At 35.8% G+C, this 22,967-nt stretch overlaps 1 protein-coding gene across 6 annotated transcripts in view; it reads right to left on the bottom strand.

The window, feature by feature from the left end:
* Positions 1-5,520: 5,520 nt before the first annotated feature.
* Positions 5,521-22,967, bottom strand: part of LOC119072759 (alpha-tocopherol transfer protein-like) — a 29,470-nt gene continuing 12,023 nt past the window's right edge. For 2 of the 6 annotated variants that reach the window (XM_037178053.1, XM_037178051.1), the window contains exons 2-5: positions 20,992-21,171; positions 7,971-8,065; positions 6,663-6,816; positions 5,521-6,598 (exon numbers count right to left, since the gene is read on the bottom strand). In XM_037178053.1, coding sequence (XP_037033948.1) covers positions 6,096-6,598; positions 6,663-6,816; positions 7,971-8,065; positions 20,992-21,160 — 921 coding nt within the window. In that variant the 5' untranslated portion in view covers positions 21,161-21,171 and the 3' untranslated portion in view covers positions 5,521-6,095. Of the gene's footprint in view, positions 6,599-6,662; positions 6,817-7,970; positions 8,066-20,991; positions 21,172-21,255; positions 21,507-21,733; positions 22,715-22,967 lie in introns of those variants that run through there. The other 4 variants (XM_037178048.1, XM_037178050.1, XM_037178047.1 and 1 more) reach the window with 4 other exon arrangements.

Genomic DNA, 22,967 nt, shown 5'->3' with positions numbered 1-22,967 from the left:
ATGATCCCAGACAAGTTTTGCGAACCCTTTTGAACAGCAACAAAAATATTTTTGAATCGAAGTTTTCTGTTACATTTTCAGAAATTGCACTTTTCGGCTACCCCCGGTAACGTTGGACGCTTCAATACCTTACTGGTTAGAGTATTTTCCGTCAATGTGGTTGCGTATATGGTAGCTTAGAGTCTCCGCTTTACAACGATACCAAATATACCATACTTTATGCTTTACAAGAAATATTGATGAAAAAGATTTGCATGGATTTTGCTCTACTCGTAAATCTAGAGCTATCTAGAGTAATTATCTATTTTTAGACCCGTACGAAGTACTGGGGTCTTATAGGTTTACGCATACGTTTGTAACACGTCGAATTGGACTCCCTGAGTAAGGGGAAACCTATTGTGGTTGTCCAGAGATGCCAAATCAGCAAGAAAAAAAATGTCCGTCTGTCCGTCTGTCTGTCTGTCTGCACGATAACTTGAGTAAAACGCATCCGATTTTGAAAATTCTTTTTTTTCCCCGTTTGGTAATGTCAAAAGACAGGCTAAGTTCGAAGATGAGTGATTTTGGATCGACCCCTCCTGAGCTGGGGCCCAATAAGTGCTTTACGGTTTTTCGAAGATATCTCCGGACATTTAAACGTTAAACTTGTAAATGAATAAAAGGTATTTACAATACCGATCGACAAAAAAAAAGTTTATGGAAATCGGATGACCGACTTGTGAGTTAGACCCCTTGGTGTGAAACAGGCACAGGGCGGCAAGCAGTTTTTGCTTGTAGGTCGGCCAAATTTGAACATATTTCGTTTTAGCTTTATTAGATAGGTATTGACCGTACCAATCAGGGAAAAAAAAGTTTATGAAATTATGTTCTCCGGAGCGTGAGCTAGGTCTCTTGGAGTGAGCTCTTATCTGGCTACTCGGCCGTACAGTGAACGTGGAGTATTTTGTCAATATCTCGAGTAAATTTTGACCGAATTTCATGAATTTTTTTTTGTTTGAAAGGTATTAACGAATGTAAAGCGTCGGTACTATTTTCGGTTTCCTAACAAAATGGCTGCCGGCGGCCATATTGGATTTTATTAAAAGTGATATAAAGTGGGAAAAATGATGCTTAGAGAGTTTCTGTTAACATGGAAATAATTTGTTATGTGTGTGGGGTGTTTCAGGCATTCCATATATGGACATCTATATACAGCTATATTGAGCTATATACAGGCATATAGAGCTATATAATAGCATATTCCTCTGTGAAATGTTTATTTACAGTGTAGGTAAATATAGCGGTATATAGCTATTTAAATAGGAATTTATGAAATTTGACTTCGTACGGGGCTGTCTATATTGCCTCCGGCAATTTAGTTGTATATGATAACAAGGCAAAGAGTGGATAATGTAAGTGATTTAAAAGGAAGAATAGTTTTTCAGCAGAGAAGAAAATGAAGTAAGAGAAATGAAGAGTTTCACATTAAAGGCTTTTGATACGAATAGGTGTTTCGTACGGGTCGGCGTTAGCTATGTTTAAGAAAAAGTAACACTTTAAATGTTTGATAGATATAAGAAAGACATTTATTTGTAATGTCGTCTTGAAAATAGGTAATTACTCTAGATAGCTCTAGATTTGCGAGGAGAGCGACCTCAATGCAAACCTTTTTCATCAATATTTCTTGTAAAGCACAAAGTATGGCATATTTGGTATCGTTGTACAGCTGAGGCCCCAGGCTACCATATAAGCAACCAAATTGACGGGAAATACTCTTACAAGTAAGGTATTGAAGCGTCCAAAGTTCACCGAGGGTAGCCTAAAAGAGCAATTTCTGAAAATGTAACAGAAAACTTCGATTCAAAAATAATTTTTTCGCTGTTCAAAAGGGTTCGCAAAACTTGTCTGGGATCATCATTCAAAGGCTTCCCCGGTTGCTTTGTAAAGGAGATATCAGTCTTTTAAAATGGTGAAATTTTTACTTTTAGCTACAATTGCTCGATGAAGAAATTATTGAGAGCCATAATTTTTACACTGTAAATCTTAGAATTTGTCCCTCTACCAATTCCAATGTAAATCTTAAGTCCTCACTGTTTCACAAGCCCTGGCTGTCGCTGGTGCTGGTTCTCAGGAACAGCTAAGGGGATTTTGCTAAAACTTGTTTACTTGAACAGCACTTCCATCCCCCAACTCCCTTATGAAAAATACCTGGATGTTAACTTACACGTTTATTTAAACATAGCTAACGCCGACCCGTACGAAACACCTATTCGTATCAAAAGCCTTTAATGTGAAACTCTTCATTTCTCTTACTTCATTTTCTTCTCTGCTGAAAAACTATTCTTCCTTTTAAATCACTTACATTATCCACTCTTTGCCTTGTTATCATATACAATTAAATTGCCGGAGGCAATATAGACAGCCCCGTACGAAGTCAAATTTCATAAATTCCTATTTAAACAGCTATATACCGCTATATTTACCTATATTTCACTGTAAATAAACATTACACAGATAAATATATGCTATTATATAGCTCTATATGCCTGTATATAGCTCAATATAGCTGTATATAGGTATATATAGATGTCCATATATGGAATCCCTGAAACCCCTCACACTTAACACATTATTTCCATGTTAACAGAAACTCTCTAAGCATCATTTTTCCCACTTTATATCACTTTTAATAAAATCCAATATGGCCGCCGGCAGCCATTTTGTTAGGAGACCGGAAATAGTACCGACGCTTTACATTCGTTAATACCTTTCAAACAAAGAAAAAATCATGAAATTCGGTCAAAATTTACTCGAGATATTGACAAAATACTCCACGTTCACTGTAAGGCCGAGTAGCCAGATAAGAGCTCACTCCAAGAGACCTAGCTCACGCTCCGGAGAACATAATTTCATAAAAAAAAAATTCCCTGATTGGTACGGTCAATACCTATCTAATAAAGCTAAAACAGACGAAATATGTTCAAATGTGGCCGACCTACAAGCAAAAACTGCTTGCCGCCCTGTGCCTGTTCCACACACCTGTTCTTGCTGATTTGGCATCTCTGGACAACCACAATAGGTTTCCCCTTACTCAGGGAGTCCAATTCGACGTGTTACAAACGTATGCGTAAACCTATAAGACCCCAGTACTTCGTACGGGTCTAAAAATTTTAAGCCTCACCGTGGCTGGTGGTCGATCTTCGAAGATCGAAAAAGGGTGTTTTTTAGACTCATTTTATGGCCGCTAAATAGGAGCGATGCAGGTGAGTGTGGGCTCTTTGGAAAGCTGAGTTCAAGTAGTTTCAGCGACTGGCAAAGGCCTTTCAAACAGAGACTATTTTTGAGAAATTTTTTGAGAAATTTTGAGAATTTTAAGAAATTTTTGAGAAATTTGAGAAATTTGGAAAATTTAAGAAATCCTTGAGAAATTTTGAGAAATTTGAGAAATTTTTGAGAAATTTGAAAAATTGATTACTGTTTCTAGTTTGTATTCTTTTAATGGCGTAAAATAAGGAAGCCACAGATTATCACTGAATTTAATACTAACATTGACCGTAAGGTATAGGGTCTTACAAAAGAAAATGTAATGTATAGAAATGTTATCAAAAACGTTAAATGTGTGTTTGTAATATTTTTTGGGAGTTGCGGGAGATGGCGAATGTGTTTCACAAAAACACAGAAAAAACGATCCTGAGATTTACTTAAAAATAAGTTTTGGAAAAAGTTTTCATTGCCTTGAGTACTCGGTTAACAAATGCGTTAAATTCATAACGATCTGTTGCCACATTCTTTCGTATAAGATGTCATTTTTCGTCCAGTTATTTGGATCGGATGGAAATTTCATCGCTGGTTCTGATTTATTTCCATGCACATTAAAATCAGCATCAAATTTCATCCAATATATTTACTGAAATTTTACTGAAAAATCGGACAAAGTAGACTGCGCTTTTAAATGTAAAATTATGTGGTCAAATGTGAAACACGCATATTTGACGCATTTGTTAACCGAGGCAAATAAAAGCCTCAGCTTCTTCGACGGAATATTTTTAAGTAAACTCAGGATCGTTTTTTCCGTGTTTTCGTGAAACACATTCGCCATCTCCCGCAACTCCCGATAACCCAATAATTTGAGTAAATCGCAACAAATTTCCAAAAATATTTTTCAGCACAGAATTAAATTCCTCAGTATTATATTCAAAAAGATTTCCATCAAGGACCTAATGTAAGAGTTAAAGTTTCTGTATTGTTCAAAAATGTGATTTATGTAGAAGAGTTATTTATGGCTTCATGCATTGTAGCATCAGACGGCCAACTGAACTTCTTCCCGTGGGGGGCAAAAATTTTCGCCACATAAATTCTTGGGTGTATTATAAGGGTTTTACGGACGCGAAATTTTTGAAATTTGATTGTGAAACGTTTAGTATTTACAAAAGAATACAGAACTTTCACTGTTTTTTGATTTTTTGACGTTCCAATTTTCAACGAATATCAAAAGAATAAAATGCATGAAAGTATTTACTTTACCAAAAATGTCTGACTTTCCGTCAAGGGTATAGCAAGGTTGGCGTTCATCTTTCAAAATGAGAGTATGAGCGCGATCGCCACTCGAACTTTTCAGAAGCGGTGCCAGCCTTGGGTATTGGCTCTCAACAAACTAGTTCGTCAGAAATGTTAACGTTGTTAAAGTTATTCGCTAATCAAAATGTAGCGGCCGCGGTATCCTAATAGCGGTAGCTAATGTTTCGCTAAATTAAGATTCGATGACAACTGCTTTGCATGTTTGTAAACTTTTGGATCCATACATGTTGAATGTTTAAATGATCTTTTTCTTTAGTCTGCCAAATGACGATTTGTTCAATTCTTGTAGATCAGAGAAAAGTTCTATTTCTCATTAGCAAAATGATTCGCGATTGGCGAAAACTGTTTCTTTAATGACATTCTAGCGAGCGCTAACGCTAGTAGCAACAGATTTTCAAGTTTAGCGGCGCAAATGCAACCTTGGTGGTTACATTATGGATTAACCAAATGTTTATAACGGGACTTGGTTATGTTCAGACAATCTCTTCACATTCCGATTTTCCGTTTTGCTTTCTCTAATAAATGATGATGATTTTCATTTTAACAGATTCTATGCATAATTAATTCGCATATCTTACAATCTTACTCTTAATATTCTACACGTTTCGCTCTATAGCGTAGAACCTTGATTGGTTAGAATATTCCGCGTTTTTTTGGGTTGGATTGAGTTTTTAATTCTCTTTAAGATTATTAAGATATTTGAGAAAATTTTGAGAAATTTGAGAAATCTTTTAGAAATTTGAGAAATCTTTGAGAAATTTGAGAAATCTTTGAGAAATTTGAGAAATTTGAAAAATTTAAGAAATTTTTGAGAAATTTGAGAATTGTGAGAAATTTTTGAGAAATAAATTTCTCAAAATAGTCTCTGCTTTCAAACCATGTGTATATCTATCCCAGTGGTGTCTAGTAAAAAACAAACCGGAGTACGGCGTTCAAATGACTAGAAATCAATGAGAGACTTCGTTTTTTTTAACATAAACCTGATTTAATTATACTTAATTGTGTGTATAAGAATACAAATAAAAAAATTTGATTACAAAAATATTTTATACAAATTTGAATACAAAGTGAAATGAGAATATCACCTAAAATAAAAACACCCACAACACGAATGTACTCTTCTCTGTTCGGCATCAACAACATATATTTATATAATATTGGCAAGACGCTTGCCTATGGTGTAGTAAATTTATCATTTTTTTTATGAACTAACGAAATTTATAGATTTTTAACGGAGAAATAACCTAAGATTTTAGGTGTCAGAGATAAATATTATTTTTGCACGTTCCACTATTCATTGGAAAATATTTTGGAAATTTCACTCAACCTAAAAATGAGAATTTTAATTGTTTATATCACCATGTTTCGACTAAAGGCTAACTTAAAACGAAACTTTCCCCTTAACAAACTATAACGGTTTCATCATTTACAACTAGAAAATAACTTAAATTGATGTGATGGTACTCGTTTAGGAATTTAATTTTACTTGATTCGTCAACGCCACACTACACAAACAACACATATTCCACGCACTTTTCCTACTTTTTCTTGATCCCATTCTTATTGTATCCGTACGAATTGATTGCTTCATATTCCACATCACATTTCAGCAATAATTCGTACCACTGATCACCATTCACTCTCGGCTCCGACAATGTACCACCGTAATTGGCCGGCAAGCATTTCGGCGACATATAGTTGTGTAGCGATTGCCGATCCGTTCCGTGGAAATAAATGCGATTGCGTAGCTTCTCGCGTAAAAATGGTTTGAACAGGGCAAAAACGACTTGAAAGATTTTCGGTTGATTGACGATATGAATAGCTTTTATGCGAAGTGGAACGGCGTCTTGCAGCCAGTCAACGATCCGTTTAGCAAATTGTGGAGTAAATTGCCATGTCTGTTGCAACGATAAACCGTCCATATCGAAAACGACCACAGCGCCATGCACTTGGGTTTCCGGTTCGATCATGGCCGCTTCAAGGAAAATGACACATCCTTTGAATACCTCATCCAGGCTGACTTCTTTGTGCTTCCATTTTTCTAAAAAAAAATTATTTGGATGAGAAAATGTTCGATAGGGCCAATGAACGTGACCGGCGCATACTTCCTAGCTCGATGACGAGTATTCGTCGTCCCAATTGATCTCTGTTCGGAAATACGACTAAAATATTTGATTGGAAAATGTTTGCTTCTTTGGATGGCTTCAGGCCATTGTAGATGTCAGCATGTTTGACTTTGAAGTGATAGTAGCGTTTAATCTGTGAAACAAAATTGTGTTATTTATCAGTATGTCGATTGGATGATAGACACTGAGATTGTGTTCACGACACAGTCGACAAAAATTACTTGCTCTACACCTAGTCTTTTTATCCCTAGTCTTACGTAAAAGACTATTCTCATAGCTGGCTACAATGAAATAGTACTTTACATAATTCGGGATAAAAAGGAAAAGTCCTGTTTTAGTGTGATTATTACTGACCTCGGCTACGCCTCGGATCAACAAAATTCACACGAAAAATCTACTTTCCCTAGTCATGTAAGAGTAAGAGTACAATAAAGAAGAAAAGTGGAGTTTTCGTGTAAATTTTGTTGATCCGAGGCGTAGCCGAGGTCAATAAACAAACTAAAACGAGACTTCTAATTTTTATTACGAGTTATGTAATGGAGTTTACATGCTGAAGGCGTCGAAAATCGGGCTTGAAACATGTAAAGTACTGTTTTCGACGCATGTAGCGTAGAATGTAAAATTGACTTCAATTTACAAGACACTATCTCTGCGAAATTAGTAAAACCGCGATATTTCTTGAAACATTTTGTGTGCGTGGGCGTTTGAATCCGTAAAAGGCAAGATATGAAAGACAGCCGATTTGGTTGTATATAAGTAATGCTGCTATCATTTTACATTATGATGAGTCTAAATATCAGAAATATATTCAGATTACACTCCATTTCGTGTTCTCATGAATTATCTTTGTTCCTACACTTTTCGTTTTATATTTTAGTTTTTAGATTGAGCTTGAGAGTTAAAGTAAACCATATCTGTGTCTAAATTTGCTTCAGCTGTTTTCTCATGTGGTCCAATCCCTTATACGGATTTCACAGTCACACACAATTGATTCACTTGATAGTGGTGGAGCCTTATAAGCAGTTCGATTGTGAGAGTTGACCAACTGGTAAATCAACTGAAGCAAACATATTAGTCAGAAATTTGTATTTGGAAAATTTTAGAAATATTTTCGAGGGCATCGTCACTGGAAAGACGTTTTGCCAAGCGAGTTAGCCCGAGCCAGCTATAAATGAAATATTATTTCGACGAACGAACTTACTCTCAAAAATATTGACCAGAGGAAAATGTTTGGAGTCTTTCTCTGTCATCGTCTCAATCTCTTAATTTTCTGTTAAATATACTCACCAAGTCGCGTGCACTATCTGGATAAAATTTGCATGGTCGAAGAAATCGTACCAGCCATTCGTTGTTGTCAAATGGCACCAATAAATCTTTTTCCTCTGTAAAAGAAAGAACCAAATTTATTACACATGAACATCTCGGAGAACAATATCATTCAGGGAACTTGAAATTCTCCAATAGAATCCACTTTTTCTGATTCTACGAGCAGCTCTCTAACAACAAAATTAGAAGGCCAAAAATCGTCCACTTGCAAATTTCATTATTTTAGAAGTGTATGAATACAGTGTAGCGGACACTGTCCGATTTTTGACCTCCTAATTTTGTAAACAATACGTGTGCGGTTGCTAAAGATCTGTCTTGACTAAGGGCATCGTGGACGAGTTCATTTTCTTGTAGTACGAACAATAACTGATTACGTTTAAGTGTCACAAGAACACACACATCTGGAGCACATTAGAAAATTAATTTTATTTTTAGACCCGTACGAAGTACTGGGGTCTTATAGGTTTACGCATACGTTTGTAACACGTCGAATTGGACTCCCTGAGTAAGGGAAAACCTATTGTGGTTGTCTAGAGATGCCAAATCCGCGAAAAAAAAAATGTCCGTCTGTCTGTCTGTCTGCACGATAACTTGAGTAAAACGCATCCGATTTTGTAAATTCTTTTTTTTTCCCGTTTGGTAATGTCAAAAGACAGGCTAAGTTCGAAGATGAGTGATTTTGGATCGACCCTTCCCGAGCTGTGACCCAATAAGTGCTTTACGGTTTTTCGAAGATATCTCCGGACATTCAAACGTTACACTTGTAACTGATACGTCAAATAAAAGGTATTTACAATACCGATCGACAAAAAAAAAGTTTATGGAAATCGGATGACCGACTCGTGAGTTAGACCCCTTGGTGTGGAACAGGCACAGGGCGGCAAGCAGTTTTTGCTTGTAGGTCGGCCACATTTGAACATATTTCGTCTGTTTTAGCTTTATTAGATAGGTATTGACCGTACCAATCAGGGAAAAAAATTTTATGAAATTATGTTCTCCGGAGCGTGAGCTAGGTCTCTTGGAGTGAGCTCTTATCTGGCTACTCGGCCGTACAGTGAACGTGGAGTATTTTGTCAATATCTCGAGTAAATTTTGACCGAATTTCATGAATTTTTTTTTTTGAAAGGTATTAACAAATGTAAAGCGTCGGTACTATTTCCGGTCTCCTAACAAAATGGCTGCCGGCGGCCATATTGGATTTTATTAAAAGTGATATAAAGTGGGAAAAATGATGCTTAGAGAGTTTCTGTTAACATGGAAATAATTTGTTATCTGTGTGGGGTTTCAGGGATTCCATATAAGGACATCTATATATACCTATATACAGCTATATTGAGCTATATACAGGCATATAGAGCTATATAATAGCATATTCCTCTGTGAAATGTTTATTTACAGTGAAATATAGGTAAATATAGCGGTATATAGCTGTTTAAATAGGAATTTATGAAATTTGACTTCGTACGGGGCTGTCTATATTGCCTCCGGCAATTTAATTGTATATGATAACAAGGCAAAGAGGATAATGTAAGTGATTTAAAAGGAAGAATAGTTTTTCAGCAGAGAAGAAAATGAAGTAAGAGAAATGAAGAGTTTCACATTAAAGGCTTTTGATACGAATAGGTGTTTCGTACGGGTCGGCGTTAGCTATGTTTCTGACTGCAGTTGTCGATCAATTTAATTTGTTTCGACATGCAAATTTCGCTAACAACTCAACAACTGAACCTTGTAACATGATGCAATATGATGAATCATTGTCATAACAAACCATTTGAATTGCAGGCAGTGCACTTGGTGCAAAAGCTGTTACTGTTCATCGACACTGACGTCATTATTTTCAATTAATATATTTATCGATGTAATTGATGGATTAAGTAGGACAATTTGTTTCATCATTCGAATTCTTTTCTTTTTTCAATTTTTAATAATTCTCTTCACAGCCTTTCGGGATGTATATAATGACGTATAAGGGACAGAGTTTAATAAAATAAAAAAAAGCAAAATTATCGGAACTTCAGCACAAACAAATTACTTTTGCAAATCAACTGAATCGAATGAATGCCGTGAATGTGTAATTGCTTTCGCGAATTATTCATGAATAATTAATGAATAAAGAAACGGAAAACTTGTCCTACGTAGTGACTAAAAATGGGCTTGTTTCGCACATAAGACATGAAATTCTCAATACGTGTCGTAAGCTTGCTACAAAGCTTAGTGGAGTCGATAACGTCAGACGTTTCAAAGAATTAATTAGTTTAATCGCACCCAAGAATACATCTTAATTATTCCACAACAAGATTAACTTGTTGTACACTCACACTTTGCACACGCGTCACTTTTTTCCATGATGATATCACAGATTAAAGTCCTGAACAACGATTTGAATACCCTCTCTAGTAAACTAACTAGAGCAATTAGGGTGAAAGAAAGTTTAAAATTTGCGCTTGTCGATATTGCTTTAAAAAAGCGCTACACGGAAATTCTATCACAAAAAAAAAGTTAATTTGTCAAAATCAGGTGATATTTTGACTGCGTCAAAACCAGATATGTATGCTAGAGAGCGTTATGGTGATTCCTTTCCATATAGGTAAATTGTTATTAATCCAATCATAGAAATTCCTCATTTGTGGTGGATGTTTACTCTGCTGCTATATACAACAATGTTGTAACAACATCATACACCTATAAAAAAAATATTTGCGTATGGTAACTCTGCTGTTCATTTTACAACATAGCTGAACATTAGTTTTCAGCATATCTGTATATTCTACGTAATTGTTGAATGTTGAACGGAATGACAGTACTATGTACAGCTAAGATGTACTACTGCACTGTTAAGTTACCAAATGTACTTGTCGCGAATTTGTACAGCAGAGCAGTACATGATTTGTGACAGATCCAAAGTACTATTGAGATGTAAAATGTACAATATAGCTGAACGAATGACAGTTTGAATGTAAGTCGTGGTAGCTGAACGAATGACAGTTTGAATAATTCAAATTGAATGTGGGTCGTGGAAACTTCCATAATATCAAGACTAAAAACTGCATGACATTTCAACACAATTCTAGATTTATTCGTAATTCATAAATTCAGCGGTGAATAAATGAACTGGAATAATGAAAGATATTTTTTAGTGTAATTGACGGTAAAAGCTGTCGTTGTAGATAGCAGATTTTCTGATGCCTCTACTCGCATCTTTTATCCTTCCGGATATCAATTTAAAGCATTTCATATTCCTTATGCGATGGAATCTTTGATGAAATCACATCAAAAAAATTTATGACTAACTATTTTCAGGGTCGGTAAAATTTCTATTAAAGTACGCTAAATGTAGAAACCAGATTTTATGTAAATAAGACGGATTATGTGCAACTGACGTTTTATTAACGCACCGAGTTATACATAAATAACTATTTTCGTAAACAAATTATAGATTTGCAACGGTTTCGCCGAACAAAATGATCCAAGCACGAACCGACTATTATTCAAACGTAGCCTCACTTAAGTTTCGTTAAATGTTTCGTTCATTCATTCATGTGAATGAAATTTTTTTAACGTGGATGGCCAACGCACTGCTCTTAGCATGAACACTACTTTGACAAATATCCAATTTGGAGGCTTTTGTGATGACAGCTACCGCTTAAGATTGATTGTATTGTGTGTTTTAACTCATACAACGAAAACAAGTCATCTATCTTTATCTTTACGAAAGAAACGCAGTGCCTACTGTGACTTCATTAGCCTCCAAATATTTCTTATGTTCATGCTAGGAGCAGTGCGTTGGGATGGCATTTCTTGACGTGGATGACATTTCAATCGGCTATGAAGATGATCTATATATAAACATAACCTAAGTATTTTTTTTGTGTTACTACTGACATTTTCATTCTTAGTAATATTGAGGTTATAGTCTTATGGGCGATAATAAATTATTTTAGTGGTACTTCTCGCTCAGTGATTTGTGTCCACCACTAAATACGTCGAAAATTAAGCCGACGAAAGTCCTGTTTTCTTGTTGATCAATAAAATAATTGTAAATGACGATAAATTCTATTTTGGATATCAACAACTTAATATAATCCGTTTTCTCAAGAGGTAAAGGGCTTTAAAAGTTGTTGTGAGGAATTCTTTTGAAAATCCAGCTATCCAAATCGGACCCATTTCGTCTATGATTGATATATACATGGTTTTAAATGTTGCCCTTAGATCTCAAAGCAGGCTTCAGATAGTCTCTAGTCACTTTTGGTTGATAGTGGCTGACCTTAGAAGGTCGAAAAAGGATGTTTTTCGGACTCATTTTACGGCTGCTAAATGTGCGCTCGTTGGAAAGCTGAAGTCAAGTACTTTCAGGGCATGCCTAGTTTGGACTAAGTTCGGACAATCAGTTTCAATAAATGAAAACTACTAATTGAAAAAACACATTTTTCGAAGAAAAAAAAAAACAAAGTTTCCATGGTTCTGGATAAATAGAGTAGGGTAATGTTTGTTAAGAATAGAAGCCACTCTATTGGTGGAATTTGTGTCATGTACAGGTACAAATTTAGGATTAATTTTAACGAAATCTACTAAAAAAAATAAAAAATTTTTCTAGTAATTCTCAATTATTTTCGATATTTTGACATTTTACATTACAGCACAGCAGAATAAGAATATGAGAACTTTTGAAGTTCAATTTCACAATACTGCTCAGCTGAACATTAATGTTCAGAAAAACAGTACTATGGAGACGTACGATATTATAAGATCTCTTTGACATATCGTTTACCAAACACAAGTTCTGAGTTGGCGCATGAGTAAGGTGGTGGACTAGAGTGTCGGAGGTTATGGGTTCTAGCCGCAGTTAGCGCCATTTTTTTTTTTTCAATTTAGTTAATTTAGTTAATATAATTTAACGTACTAAATAATATAACAATGAAAAATGGTGGATTTTGACTATATTTTCTGTACAATTTTTAATTTTGGATCAGGGAATCAACGTTCGCTTAACTGTACATTTATACAGCTTTGCTGTAAATATTACTGCTACGTTAACATAATGTACTTGTCGCGAATTTGTACAGTACATTCGTACAAAGACTACAGCTAAGCTGGACAAGATTTTTTTAGGTGTATATTTAAAATCACATAGTTCATCGGTTCAGGGGTATAAGCACTATCGGTAGAATTCTTTGCGAATTCAGGGCCGTAGCGAGAAATGTAAACGATAATGTGGGGTCATGTTCAAAGATGTACAAAATCGATCGAATAGGATCTGAGGTACGGCACTGAAGGATTAGTTTGTAGGTATCAAGAAATGACAAAATTTGTTCTGACTTAACATAACTTTCAATTTTCACAACAAACGAGTATTTTTGTATGTCTCTGTGTGGTAAGACTAACATTATGCATCAGCTCCGAGAGGGAATTTGGGTTTATCTTTGCATCAACCAACGCACTTCAAGCAAAAGTGATCAAAGTGTTCAGCTGTAGAAAGTACTCTATTTTACATGCAAATGTTTTTACAGTGTTTTACAGTTGTATGATCACACTGTCAAGTTTCGGTACCCCATTTAGAGTACCACTCATGCTCAAAGTGTGTTGCATTGACACATAAAGAGTAATGACATTCACCTATGTCCAAATGTTTATTTTGACGAGTTGGATAATGATCCGCGCCTTCGGCTTGGGATCACAATCACCAGCTCGTCAAAATAAACATTTGGACACAGATGCGTAATATTTAGTTCGACCAACGCACTTCAAGCAAAAGTGATCATAGTCAACAGCTACCGACTTTTTTGTATGAAATGGTTTTTTACAGTGTTTGTAGCTGTATGACAAACTGTCAAGTTTGAGTAAACTATTTAGAGAACTAGTATATTTTAGCTGCACCCAATGCCTACAACTGAATGCGAGAAGGCAGCATAGCTGCCTTAACCATCACTCTAGGTTTCATTTAGGAATTGCGTTTGTTACATTTTCGTTAAATTTTGCGCAAAAAAGTATGATTATCAGACCCTCTCCCACGGTGTACGGCAAAATGTATGAAGTATACGCTTTTGTTAAATTCCTCCTCCCCTATAGAGATTGAGCATACATTTCGTAAAAGGGAAAATCCGGTGAGGTTGAGCTATTTTAGAGTTCCCGCTACTTTTTGTTAAAGGACAAATCCAATGAGCTGGAGCTATTACCGTTCCCGCTACATTTTGTAAAAGGGAAAATCCGGTGAAGTCTGTCTATTAGAGCCTTCGCTACATTTTGTAAAAGGGCAAATCCGTTGAGGTCGGGCTATTTTAGCGTTCTCGCTACATTATGTAAAAGGACAAATCCGGTAAGGTCGGTCTATTAGAGCATTCGCTACATTTCGTAAAAGGACAAAATCTATGAGGTTGATATATTAGCGTCTTTACTACATTTTGTAAACAAGCAAATCCGGCGAGGTCGATCTATTTTAGCGATTTTGCCTCACTTCGTTAAAAGAAAAATCCTGTGAGGTCGATCTATTGGAGTCTTCACTACAAATCCTGTGACCTTGATCTGTTAGCGTTATCGCTACATTTTGTAAAAGGAAAAGTCCCGTGCGGTCGTTCTATTAGAGATTTCGCTAAAAGCCAAATCTGGTGAGATCGATCTATTAGAGTTTAGAGTCTCCATTACATTTTGTAGAAGGAAAAATACGGTAAGATCGATCTATAAACGCCTTCGCGATTTGTAAAACGACAAATCCGGTGAGTTTGTTCTATTAGTGCTTCTGCAAAAAAATTTTAAAAGGACAAATCTTGTAAGGGCGATCTATTACGGCCGAATTAAATTGCACAACAATTTCTTCATTCTTAATTAATTTGACCAACATTTCGTTTGCACCCGACTCCACCCAATGCAATAAGTTCACCTGTACATTTGCTAACTGGCGCTATTTTATATTCAATAATGTCAGACTTGTTTCTATGTGTAAGTCGAAACAATTATAATTTTGCTCGAGATCGTGCAATCAACATAATACAAAAATTATGTAGACCCACCCGCAACGCACTTAAATCTTTTGCAACCGAATAAAAAATGATTTAATGTTTTAGTTGATGAGTTTTAAACTGCCGACTGCTAACACATTTAATTTGCAAAGACAGACTGTACCGCACATTACTAAATTTAGAACGATCACACGCGATAATATGTTATTATTACACCATTCGCTTTTCGAATATTTTCGCGCTAACAAAAATACGCTCAAAATTGAAGCGCAATGCACTTAGTACATCTATCTCGAGCATTGGTTTTTGTTTAAATTTTCGCGCCTACAAAAGCGTAGAAACGTTGACACAGTTTGATCTAATACCTTTAGCACTGCCGTTTGACGTCTTAAAACGAAAAACATTTTGTTGTTGTTTGCAAAAATAATAATAAAATGTCGCTTTGGAATGAAAAATGAATGAATGCAACAAACAGTGTTATGATTTATGGCAAAATGTTGTGCAATCGATAGGCTTTATCAGATTTCAGGTACACATAATCCACATAATCCACATAATCGCTCCAGGCAGAGGCTTCGGATATTGGATGTTTTGCCCTAATCACTGCTGTGGCGCTCACACTCTAATTATTAGTGCGCCCTATATCAACATATATATTTACAACGAAAATTTTTACATTTAAGATGCAGTGCGCCATATACTGAAGAATGTCGCAAAATTTTCGTTTACAAATCTTTTCATATCTCGGTCCAGTGACTTCGATTTGAATCCGTTTGTTCTGTGACCTATCTCAACTTTTTATATTTAGAAAACATTTGCCGAAGTAACCTATAGCCTTAGACGCCATCTTGTGGACGTACTGAGATCAAAGTTGGGCCCCTGTTTCGACATTTAAACCTCAATTGCTCGGAAACGGCACCAAGGATTTTCTTGATATGGGGCTCATTTGAAAGGTCTTTTAGACTTTTCATTAATAATAGCCGTTTTCAATAAAGTGGAAAATGTTGAATGGGATACGAAAAAAACGATTTTTTGTACCCAAAAAAACGGGTTTTTTCGCATTTTGCGGCACTTCTTCCACCGTGAGGTGCCGTAAAAACTTGATTTTCGGAATCTACACCCTCGATTACCCCTTAGTAGGCACAAACCGCGCAGAAATCGATCAACCACAGCCCATAATACGCAATTGAAAAGTGCAAAATTTTGCACTTCGGCTGCCATTTTGACAGGCAAAACGACATAAATTTTTTTTTTCTTCACCACCATCGTGTTCAGCGCATTGAATACTACCAAAATCAACGAAAAAATCGTTAGGTCCGTGTCGAAGGGCCGGACCTAAGGTAGGGCCCTACTATCAAAAATCGATTCTAACGCCTATTTAGAGTCATCCTGTGAAGTTTAAGATTTTTAGAACGATGTACGATGTGGACTTAAGTGTTTGATATTTATTGATCACACTAAACTACACTTAAGATTCGACCAAAATCAATTTAAAATGATTAATTTTGTCATTATCGGTTTGCTGTTGACAAGACTGGCAACGTTTAAATTTCATTTGTTGAGCGGATCAACGCTTCACGGAAATTGTGGAAGGTTCTCACTATTTCGGAATCGTTTACCGCAAAACCTTGAAGAAATAAAATTTCCAAATGTAATGAAAAGAAAAATGGAACAATTATACCGAATCGAGTTTCTGGGTTAACCTCAGAGTCGAGGCTAACAACGCAAAGAAATTTTTGTTTATTGAATGTATAGGATTTTTATAAAAGTTTTCCTCAGCTTTAACGACAGCTCGTTTTGTAATCGTTTATGTGGTATATAAATAACGAACGTAAGAGTCGCGATCGACGTCATAAATTTTTAGCCCCGTACGAAGTACAAAGGGGTTTATAGGATTACGATGCCGTGTGTAATTGATGGAATTCGAAGCAGACGGTAAGGGCAAAGTGTTTGCCTATGTTCATAGATGACGAATCTGCAATAAAAATTTTGTCTGTCCGTCTGTCCGTCTGTCACGTCGATATCTTGAGTAAATCAAATCCGATTTCAAAAATTTTTTTTTCCCTGAAAGATAGTCGAAATAGTGAGGCTAAGTTCGAAGATGGGCATATTCGGGTCGGCCCTTCGTGAGTTAGGGCCACCTAAGTGATTTAAGGTCTTTTGGTGATATTTATGGCAAAATAAACGATGGAAATGTAAATGACACGGCAAATGATAGGTATTGTCAATACCAATCCAGGAAAAAAAAGTTTTTTTAAATCGGGTGAGTGGACCGTGAGTTAGGGCCTTAGAAGTGAAATGCTACTAGGGCCCTATGTGTATTTTACATAGAACTCGAGTAAATTTCATTCGTTTTTCGTAATTTTTGTTTCATTTGGAAGGTAATCAAAGGCCGAATAGAATGTCGTTGAAAAAAAATTAAATTTGGGTCCTCGGACTAAGGCCGCTACTAGGGCCCTATGCGTATTTTACATATAACTCGAGCAAATTTCATCCGTTTTTCGTAATTTTTGTTTCATTTGGAAGGTAATCAAAGGCCGAGTAGAATGTCGTTGAAAAAAAATTAAATTTGGGTCCTCGGACTAAGGCCGCTACTAGGGCCCTATGCGTATTTTACATATAACTCGAGCAAATTTCATCCGTTTTTCGTAATTTTTGTTTCATTTGGAAGGTAATCAAAGGCCGAATAGAATGTTCTTGGAAAAAAAAAATTAAATTTGGGTCCTCGGACTAAGGCCGCTACTAGGGCCCTATGCGTATTTTACATATAACTCGAGCAAATTTCATCCGTTTTTCGTAATTTTTGTTTCATTTGGGAGGTAATCAAAGGCCGAATAGAATGTTGTTGAAAAAAAAATTAAATTTGGGTCCTCGGACTAAGGCCGCTACTAGGGCCCTATGCGTATTTTACATATAACTCGAGCAAATTTCATCCGTTTTTCGTAATTTTTGTTTCATTTGGAAGGTAATCAAAGGCCGAATAGAATGTTGTTGGAAAAAAAAATTAAATTTGGGTCCTCGGACTAAGGCCGCTACTAGGGCCCTATGCGTATTTTACATATAACTCGATAATTTTTGTTTCATTTGGAAGGTAATCAAAGGCCGAATAGAATGTTGTCGAAAACAAATTAAATTTGGGTCCTTGGACTAAGGCCACTACGAGGGCCCTGTGTGTATTTTACATTGAACTCGAGTAAATTTCATTCGTTTTTCGTAATTTTTGTGTCATTTGGAAGGTAATCAAAGGCCGAATAGAATGTTGTTGAAAAAAAAAATTAAATTTGGGTCCTCGGACTAAGGCCGCTACTAGGGCCCAATGCGTATTTTACATACAACTCGAGTAAATTTCATCCGTTTTTCGTAATTTTTGTTTCATTTGAAAGATAATCGAACACCGAATAGAATGTTGTTGAAAAATAAATTAAATTTGGGTCCTTGGACTAAGGCCGCTACTAGGACCCTATGTGTATTTTACATATAACTCGAGCAAATTTCATTCGTTTTTCGTATTTTTTGTTTCATTTGGAAGGTAATCAAAGGCCGAATAGAATGTAGTTGAAAAAAAATTAAATTTGGGTCCTCGGACTAAGGCCGCTACTAGGGCCCTATGCGTATTTTACATATAACTCGAGCAAATTTCATCCGTTTTTCGTAATTTTTGTTTCATTTGGAAGGTAATCAAAGGCCGAATAGAATGTTGTCGAAAACAAATTAAATTTGGGTCCTTGGACTAAGGCCACTACGAGGGCCCTGTGTGTATTTTACATTGAACTCGAGTAAATTTCATTCGTTTTTCGCAATTTTTGTGTCATTTGGAAGGTAATCAAAGGCCGAATAGAATGTTGTTGAAAAAAAAATTAAATTTGGGTCCTCGGACTAAGGCCGCTACTAGGGCCCAATGCGTATTTTACATACAACTCGAGTAAATTTCATCCGTTTTTCGTAATTTTTGTTTCATTTGAAAGATAATCGAACACCGAATAGAATGTTGTTGAAAAAAAAATTAAATTTGGGTCCTTGGACTAAGGCCGCTACTAGGGCCCTATGTGTATTTTACATATAACTCGAGCAAATTTCATTCGTTTTTCGTAATTTTTGTGTCATTTGGAAGGTAATCAAAGGCCGAATAGAATGTTGTTGAAAAAAAATTAAATTTGGGTCCTCGAACTAAGGCCGCTACTAGGGCCCTATGTGGTATTTACATATAACTCGAGCAAATTTCATTCGTTTTTCGTATTTTTTGTTTCATTTGGAAGGTAATCAAAGGCCGAATAGAATGTAGTTGAAAAAAAATTAAATTTGGATCCTCGGACTGAGGCCGATACTAGGCCCTTCAAAAAATTAAAATTTTAGGGCTATTTGAAATTTTTGTTTTATTTGAAAGGAACGTCGTACGGGGCTTCGTAATTGCGCTATGCGCAATTTCTAAGATGTACACATTACATAATAATTTTACTTTAACTACTTTAACCGGCGCATAGGCTTACGGTCAAAGTAGGGTGACAGACGCACTAGGGTCACGTACGCAATAGATATACGGGTTTGTACGGGGCTCAGTCGCAGCAAACGCTCCGACTGTTCTGATGGCTCGTTTTTTTTTTATTTGTTTGTATCTCGTACGAGTCACACGATTTTCGGTACGAAAGTGCATTTGTGCGAGTTAAAAATTCCAAAACAACAAAAAAATTATTCAACAAATTCGAATCGAAGAGGTAATTGACTTCGCTTGCACTTTAATGTTTTCAAAAAATTATTATTTTCAATGTCGCGGTATGTAACACAACACCGGTTTTTTTGAAGGTTCTTGCTATAAATTTTGAATGATGGTAAAGCTGTCTGTGTATTGATTGTTGTTATTATTTTCAGTTTTCAGTTTTTTGTTGTTGTTGTTGTTCAACAAAGTATAGCTCGTCTTCTTCTCATTGAACAACAATGAACACATTTCTGCGCTGTGAAAATGACTTGCAGTTGAGCAGGTAATTTGTAGTCAATGGTTTTCGTTAATAGTCATGTGGTATATAAAGGAGACGATGATGTCAATCGACGATTGTAACATGTTTTTAGTGAGCTTCTCATTTTATTATAATTTTGAGCTGGTTCTTTGTGAATCACAAAAAAAGGTTAATTGTTACAGCGACTATTTTTAGTATTTTAGTATTTTTAGCAGTGATAAGAGACTTAAGGGAAAATTTTAATCAAAAGAATTCTTTTGTTTAAATTTTTCACTAAATAACAGTAGATCATTCCGTGGCATTCGGAACGAAAAACAGAATATCCGAAATTAAGGATTCTGGCTCTTCTTAGGTCATGCCACAGGTAAAAGAGAAAATTTAACTAAAGATGATTCTACTCTTCAACTTAACTGATCAGCGACACACAGGGTCGGGCTAGTTACACGGTGAAGTCGTACTGGTCAGATTGCACCTTCCACTTTTTGTTTAAAATGCAACTAAGTCTTGATAGCCAGTCCAACACTGGCGACGTAAAATAGCATTAGGCAACACAGGTACACAAATAGGAGCATAGTGGAGAATGGTGGTGCCGTTAGTACTGAAAACGCATCCGTTGGTACCAATTCTAAAACTATTCAGAAAGCAGCAGCAGACTCAGAAAATAAAGTAATGCGAACAGGACAGTTACTGTTGCATGGAGTGTCTAGGGTGCAGTGAGTTCCAATAATCACTCCAAAGGCCTTCATCTCACGTTGGTACAATATCGAAGGAAGATCAAAATTACTCGTACATGTCAAGCCTACCTTCGATATTATACTAACCATAGACGGACGGTAATGACGATCTTTGGTTATTTGAACTCACGGCATCCTGGATATCTGTTCTTCCAATAACTGCACCGTACTCATTACTTTGAAAAAAAAAAAAAAGTGAAGTGGCTCCAGTCGAACCACGGACATTGGAACTAACGGATGTGTGTTTCGCAGTCACTCCACCGACACCACTATGCCACCACATTTGTGTCCATTCAAACAGTTTCAAAAAGACGACAAATTTCTTCAGTTCAAGTTAACTCACCTTTCAGCAGCTCTCTCAAATCTTCCAAAGCTTTCGTTTTGATTTCATTTGACTCGCGCAATTCTTTCTGTGCAATTTGTCGTCCGAAATCCGACAATGAATTCAGCTCGAACCGTAAAATATCATCGCCAATTTGAATTGACGGCAAATCTTCCATATTGGACAACATTGTGAATTCCCCTGGAAATTTACAAAAAAGATAATTTCGTTAAAAAATAGTGACAAGAAAACTATGAATTCTATAGGTGCTATAGGTATACTGACTTCGTTCCATTGTCAATTTAGTGAATGGACAGTTAAAATTGATACAAACAAAAGCGAACGAGAAGATAAAAACAAAATTCCATTCAGTGAATAATTAACTGTTGTCTGATAAACAAACGAACAAAGAACAAATAACTTGTGCAAGTTATGCAATCATAAAATTGAATCGCCCCAGAACACCGAATTCTAATACTTCTTCGTATTGTAAATATTGACTGACTGATGTTTTAGCATCGCAACAGATGCGTTATAACTACATTTTTCGCTGCTTTAAAACAATAAAAACATTAAGTATTGCCAGCTGGAACGAAAATCACAACTGAACAATTAAAAACAGTCGCAAATATGCTGCAAATAACAATTAAGTTTATCAAGCATTCACATGATATATTCCGTGGGTTTTCATTTAAACGAAGAAAAAAATGTCTAAAAACATGAATTTCCATATAAACATTTCGTTTCAACAAATTTTACTTACTCATTTTCGTTATGATGAAATTACTCTGTGTGACTATGTAAAAAAGTGCTCACTTAAATGAAGTGAGTAAGATGAATTTGGTGTTGATGATGATTTGTTTTTTATTGAATGTTCAATTGAGAGTCTTTGTTGTCGTAATATTTATATCGTGCTAAATATAATAAGACGAAATCAAGAATTTTAATCAAACGTTAAGTCCAAAACCAGTTTTTATATTTTCAAAATCTCGAAGGCAGTGGGTTTTCGTGTTTATTGAATGGCTCTCTGACTTCTTTCTTCAACATTACACGGCGATTACTTCTCGCTGGTTAAAAAGTTAATTTGAATAATAATACACAACGAACGGTGGGTCTATCTCTATTATACAGATGAACATCTGAAATATTACATTTTTTGTAAACAAAATTTTTAGATTTCCAATTTTCGCCTTGAATGTGATTGCATAAATGCGATCTTATGTCCAACGAAATTCAATTAACAAATTTATGCCTCGCGAAAAAAAAACAAGATGTTAAAACACTTGGAGCGAAATAAAAGCGAAATAAAAGCGAAAGACGATGTGGAAATGCGTCTCAATTCTCCGTAAATTCGGAATCAAACCACTTGTGCAACCATCGAGGTCACACAATTATACAAAAAAAAAATAAATTTGCTAACAAAAAAACTTGTTCTGGACTTTGTTTATGGAAAACTAGTGGCTGTGTAACACAGATGCAGTTCATTCACTTTTCAAGCATAAGAACATTTTCAATCGAGCCAACCGAAGCGTATGTTATATGTTATGTATATACACCACGACAAAAAGAAAAAAAACGTTTCAATTTCATAACAAAAACACTCTTATTACGTTACCAATCAACACACGTGTATGTTTGGCAATAATTCAGACGTTAAATTATTTGTGCTACTCGCCCGACGAATGTTCAACCACAACTAACCACACAAATAATTTAACAATCGGTTTTATTGCAGACACTGGTCGAGTATCCATTAGCTTCTCATAAAATTCGTATAATAGTGATTTTACAGCAGGAAGGCCATATCGTCTGCAACAAACATACACACATGTACATGTATGTTGTGAAGAAAAATTGTATTCCACTTGCAATGAATGTAAACACAAGCACACGACGAATTTTACCTTTTTCCAAGCAAATATTTGTGTATTCAATCACACAAGAGTAGAGTACATGGTGATGATGAGTGGGAAATGAGATACACTTTTTTACGCGTC

The sequence above is a fragment of the Bradysia coprophila genome, assembly GCF_014529535.1.
Source record: "Bradysia coprophila strain Holo2 chromosome IV unlocalized genomic scaffold, BU_Bcop_v1 contig_84, whole genome shotgun sequence".
NCBI classification, from domain to species: domain Eukaryota; kingdom Metazoa; phylum Arthropoda; class Insecta; order Diptera; family Sciaridae; genus Bradysia; species Bradysia coprophila.
Note: the sequence above shows the minus strand (reverse complement) of the source record. Positions and strands in the feature narration are given on the sequence as shown.